Source organism: Olea europaea, unplaced genomic scaffold (genome assembly GCF_002742605.1).
Source record: "Olea europaea var. sylvestris unplaced genomic scaffold, O_europaea_v1 scaffold2375, whole genome shotgun sequence".
Lineage (NCBI taxonomy): Eukaryota > Viridiplantae > Streptophyta > Magnoliopsida > Lamiales > Oleaceae > Olea > Olea europaea.
This window is the reverse complement of record NW_019241891.1, coordinates 1327-11774: the sequence shown is the minus strand read 5'-3', so window position 1 is coordinate 11774 and position 10448 is coordinate 1327. Positions and strand designations below refer to the sequence as shown.

The following is a 10448-nucleotide window of genomic DNA, read 5'->3' as shown; positions in this document are numbered from 1 at the left end:
TAAATCCCCCCCCCCCCCCCACGGCTGCTAACCTAACCCCTTCAGGTTTCGCCTCATTGTCAATTCCCTCACCCTCGTCGATTATTATCACCTCTATTTGTTGGCATATATTCTATTTTATACTTCAATTTATTTTGAAGATGTCATGCACCTATCGTAACGTCTTAATTTATGCTACGTTCATCTTATGGACATGCCATCCTTTAATAAGTATTATGGAACGTGAAAATTGTAATAAATTCTTCATAGAGCTTATTTTCCTATCACACTAATTATTGGAAGAATTTTGTATTCGTTCAACTCGTTGCAAACTTGCAATAATATACATTTAATCATCAGAACTTATATATATGTATTATTATTATTATTTTGCAATAATTGAGCCTAGACACCGAAGTAAAGTAGTCACTCTTTATAATTACATGATCACCTATAGACTATAGTAGTGATAACTCGGTGTGGCCATTATTCATATTGTTGGGCACATGTTGCTAAATAATTCGTGGCGGTAATAAATAGAAACTAATGTTCATTAGTTGAAAAAAATAAATGACGATAAATTCGAGCTCTAAAATATAAGGAAAATGTTATATGTACATAATTGTTAACATAATAGTATCTTAATTACACGTGGCACTGGATCTAACCTTCAATTTAAATGTCACACTTGCATATCAACAATTGGATCATTGCCACATCAAATTATGGACACTATTATGTGCAATAATTATGTACAAGTAGAAATTTCCAAAATATAAACCTTTTTTGGTAGAAGTTTATCCCACATCCATTTCAACCAAGGAATCCCGAGACTCCCCAGTCTCAACCCTTATAATATCCTAGGCACTAGAAGTGGAGAATTCTCCATTATCATTCCGCTTCCATATGATCATATCACTTCCTTCTTTTCTAACCCCAATGGTATGTACTACCATCGTCTTTACCTTACCCACTAGCCTTGCAAGAAAAGTAACATCCCCACTATCATCTATCCAACAATCTCTAACCTGCAATCTTGGTTTATCACCTCCAAAACATGCTCACTCGAAGGGCTACTTGATCATACAAAAAGGATGCCGAGCATTCTTTTATCTTCCATTTCGAATTCTCATATACATCGAATAGTAGCTTTACGATTGACTTCCACAAGGTGGATCCCTTGTAATTAGAATTCAACAAAAGATGTCCACATTTTACATATTTGTGACGGAAAAACTTGTACCAAAAACTGGTAGTAGTCATAAGACGCCATGCAAGTTCCAATAAATAAGATATGTTAACAAACATTATTTTAGATATATTGCGTAAGCTTATAACTAATATGAAAAGATTTTAACAATTTGCATAATGCAAGCCTACATTAAGAGAGAGTATTCTAAGATTATATATATTTGGACCTTACTACATATACATCAATGATTACACAATACCATATGACATTTTATCGTTTGATTATGCTACATGTACAAACACATTTGAACTAAAAATTTTAGACACTCTCACAATAGAATGGTAGGGATCACATGGCCGACTTTTTTAATGCAAGGGGGACCCGCATGTATGTGAGAGTGAGTAAACTATTTTGTCAACCAAATTTTGTACAAATAGTTTTATCCTTTATCGTTTGTCAATTTTAAATATAATCAATTTTTTCATTTAATTTTTTTTTCCACACCATTTTCGATAACCATCTATATACCATTTTTATATACAACAGAGTCTGTTTGAGCCACATTATTTTAAAAAAATACATTTTTAAACAGTGATTTGATATCATTTCAATCACACATTTTTCAATAAAATAATATTACACGCAGATCAAAAAATTTTCCTTATCTTTTAACCACATATTTCATATCAATACACTATTCAAGAACGCATTATTACCAAAATAATGTGGTTCAAACACCCCCTTATTAGTAATAAAATTTACATATACAGACGTGAATTGTATATACCTTGTCAGGTCGCTGTTTGATTGAGATTAAAATAAGAATTTATCTTATATATTTCATATTTGAAACTTGTCGCCGGTATCACTCACAACAACTCGAGCAGGAAAGAGAAAAAAGTTCGAATTCCAATTTTACCCCCGTACAATTCTGACAAAACGCCAAATCGGATTCCACAAAACTCCACACGATCATTTCTCCGTTCAGACATTGTTCAGCTCTGCTCGTAAACTCACTGACAATTTGACGTCAACCGATGGTCCAGCCAAAACTCCAAGGAACCATTCACATGCCATCGCGTGGCGTTGAAGCAATGTCCCGGAGTGTGATCGTGGCGGTGAAGGCAGAGAAGGTGATATCTAAAACTGCATTGTCTTGGACCATCACACACGTGGCGAGGCCCGGCGACTGCATTCTTCTCCTTGCCGTCTTGTACGAGAAGATGAATGGTAACTCACTTTAACAATCGAAAACATCAATTTTGTCGTGTAATTACTGGTTAATTCACTGCTGTAAGTACTAATTTGCTGAGTAGGAATTTCATGCACGTGGTAGGAAGATCTTGTATAGCTTTTTTAACGCAGATGTGGTGTGTTAACGATAATCAGAATTATTGTATTTAAACAATAAATTGATAGTTTCATTTTTATTTTTTACTTCCAGGTGGGAGGAGATTTTGGGGATTTCCGAGATTGAAAGGTGTCCGTCGGAGTAGTGACCGGAAAAAGTTACCGGATAAGATCGGACAAATCTCGGAGTCTTGTTCTCAGATGGTATTCCAATTTCACGGTGAGCTTACAATAAAGAATTTGAATACATCGAAAGTAAATTGAACATTGATTGATGAAAACTGAACATTACAATTGACGAAAGTCGAAAATTATAATTGCTGGTGCAGGGGGCGGACACCAGTGAGTTTGAAAGATTTTTGAATGACTAATACCCCCTATAATAGCATTCGGAACAAAAACCTAAGTGAAAGAAATAGACGTTTAAAAGACGAGGAATCATACCAAACGTTTACTAATATCAGAATTATTTTACAACTGAAATAACTATTACAATGAAAAAAAAATTACAACTCATACTTGAAGTAATATTTACAATGTGTGGCCGAAGTTGGGCAAACTGCGGCTGCGATAGTGTCAAGGGGCTAAGTAAAGCTGCTGTCCTTGACACGTGGGCTCGTAAAAAAATGTGTAAATCTACAAAGAAAAAGTCAAAAATCCAAAAATTAAAAAAATCACGAGCTCTCAAGCAACTCGTGGGCTCAGCTCGACTCGGCCCGCGAGCTCGTGAACTCCCGAGGTCGCCCCGAGCAACTAGCAGAGCTCAAGCTAGCTTGTTTTCACGAGCCACGAGCCCGAGCCGAGCTCTTGGGTTAAAAGGTCAAGCTAGCTCGGTTCGATTCATTGTCATCATTACCTATAACATAAAAGAGTGACTTTTCCCTCTATTTGGCCTCCATTTTTTGAAAATAAAAATGGGTGGAATATTGTTTTTTTTTTTAAAATATGTGGTTGAAAAAGAATGAAAAGTTTTCAATTTACGTGTAATATTATTTTATGGAAGAATGTGTGATTGAAAATAGGAGAGAAAAAAAATGAAATGAAATTTAATGGGACCAAACGGGGGCTTTGTTATGGTACTGTTCATAGGAATGCGTGCCCAGCTCTTTTTTAAAAAAAAAATATTTCTTTCTGTTGTTTATATTTTCTTGTGACCGTAAAACGACATCGTATTATTGTACAAGCCTTAAAAAAAAAAAAAAAAACACTTTCACACGCAACACCCATCCGTCTGAGTACAGAGTCTACAGACCTCCATTCTCTTCTCAGAACTACGATATCTCTTTAATCCACCAGTTTCCCAGACAACCATCGACGCTTCTCCTTCTTCTTCTCTATTTTATTTTTCTTTCTCCCAAAATTCTCTCTATAAGCTACATAATCTTGCCGGAGCTTTCCGATGTAGATTCAAGCCTTTAAGCAGATGAAGCTATTCTTGAAGAATGGGTTTACAAATGTTTCACTAACCAAGTGTTGAATGAACTAATTTTACCGTTTCATTTTTTCTATGATTTGATTTTTTTTGGTTTGTATTCTTTGTGGTGAATGATTTTTTTTTTCCTTTAAATGCGACGAAACCCTATAATTGAATCAATGATGCTTTTTCCCCTTCCTTATCTTTGAAAAATCGAAATGAAAATCTTCTTCACTTGACTGATAAGTCATTTTCTCATCAAGATTAAATGGTACACACTAAAATGCGCAAATCGAAATGAAAATCTTCTTCACTTGACTGATAAGTCATTTTCTCATCAAGATCAAATGGTACACACTAAAATGCGCAAATTGTGTATGAAGAACAGGATGATCATGATGATTCCAGCTCAAGCAGTGTTCGTCACAATAAACGTGCGTACACCAGACAAGTACATTTCATTTCTACTTTTTTTTTTAATTTTTTTTAATTTTTTATGTTCTTATCTGTTAAAAAATCTTTGAATTAGAGTGAAATCAAAGTAAAGTGTGTTATTTAAAAAAAATAAAAATAGGAGGAATAGAGAAATGAGGAATGGAGATGTGTTGAATCCAGGCTTACGATGAGGCCCCCAAAGGTTAATTGATTTGTTTCTTTCTCAATTCTTTCAGTTTTAGTAGTCAAGACAATGTTAGTTCCCGTCATATTTTAGATTTTGGAAATAATCTGAAGAAAGAACAAAAATAAACCCCTGTTGAATTTTTGAGATTTCCCAAAATAAATTTTTAAAAATGTTCTGACACAGAAGAAAACAAACTCTGATTTGAAGCCAATATCTAGCAACTTAATCTAGTGAAGTGTGTGGATGCTTTTTACCAAGTAGTGTAAGAAATTAATCAAGATTGATGAAGAAACAACAAATAGCAGTACGCCGGAGAGGTTTTATAGAAACCTTTTACTGCTATTTCAGAGACTTTTTGCCAAATGTTTCCCAGCAATCGTTAGCTTTTTTCCCTCCTGTAAATAATCCATCCAAAATTTTTATATTTGGCAAAAAAAAAATTAATGATCAAAAGCTATTGTAGAATTTTAAGCTGTGTTCAATTATTAGAAAGTCGCACATAAAATTTTGAGATCTGGATATTGCTCTGTTTTGGTGGAGAAATGGGAAGTTGAAAGGACGAAATTGTTGTTGCTGTGATCACAATGGGTGGACCCACAAGAGGTATGGTTATTGTTTATATATATATATATTTTTTTATTCTTTCCTCTTTGACTTCTGAGACATGGAATTGAACTCTTTGTAAGCACAGTGCACAGACAGCTCTTGTTCCTTGGTCGCTGGGACACATCGAGCGATTTACCTCCCTTACAAATCTCTAGGGACGGGACGATGGGGGCTCTCAAGGTTAGGGTTCAACCTTTCATTTTTAATTAACTAATTGCACTATGTATGATTGCAATGTGGCATTGATTTGCTCTTAGAGGGAATAATGAGTTCTTTTATTATATTGATTATAACTATTGAAAATATTTTAGTTTTAACTAAATATTTGGATTTTTCGGATTGAATAAGATTACCCTTTTGTTGATATTACTATTTCTATAGGAAAAATTAAGATTTTTTTTTTTTTTTTAATTGAGATTTTTGGGTGCAAGTACTAGATTTAGGCCATTGTTATTAAATATTCCAAGGCCATTTTTTTCACCAGTAGGGCAGCCCATGGTTCATCAACCAATCTCTGCTTGTAAAAGGGTATGAAATTTCATTGAATTTATATCGATAGCGAAAAGATTGAATAATTTTGGATCACTGGCTCATGAGTTTTAGGAAGGCATTTTGTGACGTCAAACTTACAAATAAAATATCATTTACTCCAGGTAATCAAAGGGGTTATTATGTTAATCGAAATTTTTTGAAGTAGCTCACATATTTGTACAACTTTTGTAAGTGGTATTCAATGGAATTAATATATATCACTTGGTCATGGAATTAATAATTCTTGTTATCAGATAAATGTCTATTTCTGTGTGTTAAGAAATACTGTTGCTCGATCTTCTCTGCAACCTATCAGACTAACAAATGCAAGGATGTGTTCTAAATAAGAGCATCAATCTCCCCATTTATACCAATTGATAGGTCTATAAGTTTTGCAATTGTAAGGGCGAAAAGGGTAACTTATGCTTACCCAAGTCGAGTTTCTTACCTTTTATAGTGATCTATGTTCTCTGCACAGAATTGATGCTAAGGTTTCCAAATTGAAGAAAGAACTTGATGCGCTGAAATCATCAAATAATCATACTGGGGATGGTCATGAAACAAACATTCAAGATAATGCAATTCTGAGACAGTGGTTCCTGTGGAAAGGAATCGACATCCAATAGCCGCTAATGGTTGAGGACTAGAACTAGCTTTAGTTTATGAGGTGGTATATTTGTTGGCTTTTGTATCAAACACTCGGTGGACAGTATCTATTATTTCATTGTTTAATGTTGAAAGCGATATTGGCAGTTGGTTGTAATTAATTAATGTAGAGAGATGTTTCGAAAATAGATAAAGTTGAGTAATTTTTCATAAACAAGAGTTTGGAAAAAGAAGGTAACTATTAAGTTTAGATAAAATCAAGTAGAAAAATTGATGTGTACAAAGAGAAGAACATTGATTATGATCGATAAGTGGTGTAAAGAGAAAAAAACATTGGTTATAATTGGAGAACCTACATGGAAATAATGAATATATCAGTTCAATTTAACAAAACCTAGGAATACCGACCAAATACATAGCCATTGGAATCCCTAACCTAAGCCATTGGAATCCCTAACCTAAAGGGTCTGATTTGCGCTAAACTTCCTCTTTCTCTAGATTTTGGCCTACTGCTCTTTTCTCTGTTTTGTTGATTGCTTGGTATCAATGGATGTTCATAATGATTTTTCGTGTTTTTTTTTTTTTTTTTTGAAGATTGCGCAATCAATTTGAAGATTCCTACATCTAGACCGTCGATTTTTATTTCTTCCTTTTGTGTTCGTCCTTCTCAATGGCTCTATTCGGATTGTACATTTACAGGTAGTTTATATTTTTCTATTTTTTTGTGCATTTTGTTTTGGGAGCTTTCAATTTTTCTTATTTATTAGCTAGAAACGTACAAAAATATATAGTAAATTGAAGGGCTTGAGAAGGTGTAAGATGTGTGATATTTTTTTATAAAGAGTTCCAAGAATGTGAAGCTGCATAATTAGCACTTATGGCGTCTTTAGACAAAATACACATATCATTTTCGATACTTTGTCCCTCCAAACCCGAAGACCCTAGAATTTCTTTATAATATATACTTTCAACATGTGGATGAGTCTTAGTTTGGTAGGATTGTGATAATTTCAACCTTTCTACTTCATAATATGGAACCTTATTGGTTGGTAGACGGTGCATTCTTGCAATGTACTGACATGTGAATGTGATTGTTTTGATCATCATATTTTGAGTTGCCTGTTCCTTGTGCTAGCATGTGTAAAGTATTGCAACGTAAAAGAAGAATTGTCATAGAGATTAAGCTCTAGACTTGGTTACTTTTTCATCATCCTTTTTGATTCTTGAAAAGATGCTTGCACGTGATTCACTAATCCTTGATGATGATTTTATTGCATGTATGAACATCTTTCATTTTTGTTGTATTGCATTGATGTTAATTTTGAACTAGATAATACCGTTTACAACTCTTTTGCTATAATAGTCATAAGTTAAAATATTCCTTCGTTGAGGTAGATTGGTCATGTTTTAGTTTCTCATAATTGCAGGTTCCAAATAGAGCTACTAGCCATTACCTTCTCGTCAGACTTGCAATTTCCCTGAACAAGTAAATTAAACTACTTTTTGCTTTTGTCATTTATTCAACGATACAAGAAGTTCAATGTACAAAAGTTCATTCATTTCTCTTTGTGCCATATAATCATTACTAGAGTCAAAATAAATAAATTTTATTCAAATGGAAATTAGAATTCTGGCAATGAATATAAGTTATCAATTTTTGTCTCTTCAAATACTTTACTTGAGAAAGTTCTCCTTAGACTGGAACATAATTTATGGTTCTGAATACATTATTTTTTCAATGTTGTTACCTCAAAATATTTAGCAACATATACTTAAATTTGATGTAACTAATGTTTAACACAATTATTTATTTATTTATTTATTTATTTTTGTCTACTCTATCATATAGTCAACTACACTACACGTGTGTCTTACTAGTAATATATTAAAATATCATATCAAGGGAGAATCATTTTCTGGACAATTTTAACGTTCCTACAATTCAACTATTTCAATAATACTTCACTTTTCGTTTTTCGGTATATATAATAAATGCTATAAGATTATTATCATTTATGAAATTTGTGATATTAGTTCTCAATTAATTAACATTTAAATTAATCTAGATTCAATGAATTTTCACTCGATGAATCTTGAATTACATGAATCTAGAGTTATTATAGATGAATTTATTAAGATTCATGCATCTAGACATTTTAATGGGTGTTTAAATTTATGTATTAACAATTATTTTTTATGTATCAAATGTAGTATAAAAGAATTGCTCATTTATAGTATTTTATTATTACAAAAAAATTTGACTCATAAAAATTGAATTTTGAGAGTACAATTTTCTTTTCTTAAATTTCTATGTTAAATTATATTTTCTTTGAATCGTTCGAGACTTATCAAATTCTCCAATAAGTTGATATCAAATATTACTTTTACATTCCCTAAATTGATTTGAGCATATAATTGGTGGATTAATATCGTAAGATATTTACACTCAGTTATTGGCATAATCTTGAGAGTGATGCTATTTATCTTCGTCGAAGTTACAATCCTAGTTTAGGTAGAATTAAATAAGTTGTTTAATTCTACATTTTATTTAACATATCATCTAGCGACACTTAAGTAGGATTTGCAATCTTAACGGAGTTACATAACATTATTCTAATTTTGATACTACCACAGGTCCACGTGTCATTTTCAGCTTTTTAAGTAATAATTCACTTATTTAATTCCACCTTTTATTCAGCGTATCATTTAGTGTCATCTAAACTATGATTGTAATCCTAAGGGACTACATAGCATTACTCTAATCTTGATGGCACCACAAGTCCACATGTCATTTTCAACTTTTCAAGTATAATTCACTTATTTGATTTCACCTTTTATTTATTCTATCATCTAACGCCACCTAAATTGATGTTGTAACCCCTCAGCAAGACTATGTAGCATTACTCTAATCTTAATGCCACCACAGACCCACGTGTCATCTTCAGCTTTTCAAGTAATAATTTCAATCACATGCCCTTTGTGTGTGACCAGTTGTGATATCACTACGTCTTCTTCTCCATACTAACGCACCGCATCATAAAATCTCATCCGTTCATCAATTTCCATGCATCTCTTTAATGAGCATGTCCATTAATATATAGATGGGGTGTGACTGTGAGGGCATTTAACTATTTTTTTGATGGCACGCTTTCTAGACAAGAATTGAAATTGCATGTCAATTAAAATGGATCAACACATAGGGGAAATCGAACAAGTCAAGGAAAATTGTAACCCTATTTTGGAAATATTTAAACAGTTGGATTAATATTAATGTAATTTAGGAATATTCTTTATTTTCGATCTTTAATGTGTCAGCTACTTTAATCATGACAATAAAATGTCTTAACGCTTCATAAGAAAAATGAAATTTCTTACTAAAAGTCCCCCCCCCCCCCCCCCCCCCCCCAACCCAACCCCCTCCCCCTTTCCGTTCATCTTATGGACATGCCATCCTTTAATAAGTATTATGGAACGTGAAAATTGTAATAAATTCTTCATAGAGCTTATTTTCCTATCACACTAATTATTGGAAGAATTTTGTATTCGTTCAACTCGTTGCAAACTTGCAATAATATACATTTAATCATCAGAACTTATATATATGTATTATTATTATTATTTTGCAATAATTGAGCCTAGACACCGAAGTAAAGTAGTCACTCTTTATAATTACATGATCACCTATAGACTATAGTAGTGATAACTCGGTGTGGCCATTATTCATATTGTTGGGCACATGTTGCTAAATAATTCGTGGCGGTAATAAATAGAAACTAATGTTCATTAGTTGAAAAAAATAAATGACGATAAATTCGAGCTCTAAAATATAAGGAAAATGTTATATGTACATAATTGTTAACATAATAGTAACTTAATTACACGTGGCACTGGATCTAACCTTCAATTTAAATGTCACACTTGCATATCAACAATTGGATCATTGCCACATCAAATTATGGACACTATTATGTGCAATAATTATGTACAAGTAGAAATTTCCAAAATATAAACCTTTTTTGGTAGAAGTTTATCCCACATCCATTTCAACCAAGGAATCCCGAGACTCCCCAGTCTCAACCCTTATAATATCCTAGGCACTAGAAGTGGAGAATTCTCCATTATCATTCCGCTTCCATATGATCATATCA

At 32.8% G+C, this 10448-nt stretch overlaps 1 protein-coding gene across 1 annotated transcript; it reads left to right on the top strand.

Annotated features, from left to right (window-relative positions):
- Positions 1–2057: 2057 nt before the first annotated feature.
- On the top strand, positions 2058–3948 carry LOC111381786. Its single transcript, XM_023005613.1, has 3 exons — positions 2058–2401; positions 2616–2741; positions 3791–3948. Exons 1-3 carry the CDS (start codon positions 2209–2211, stop codon positions 3946–3948), a joined length of 477 nt encoding a protein of 158 aa, XP_022861381.1. The 5' UTR covers positions 2058–2208.
- The last annotated feature ends 6500 nt before the right edge of the window (positions 3949–10448 follow it).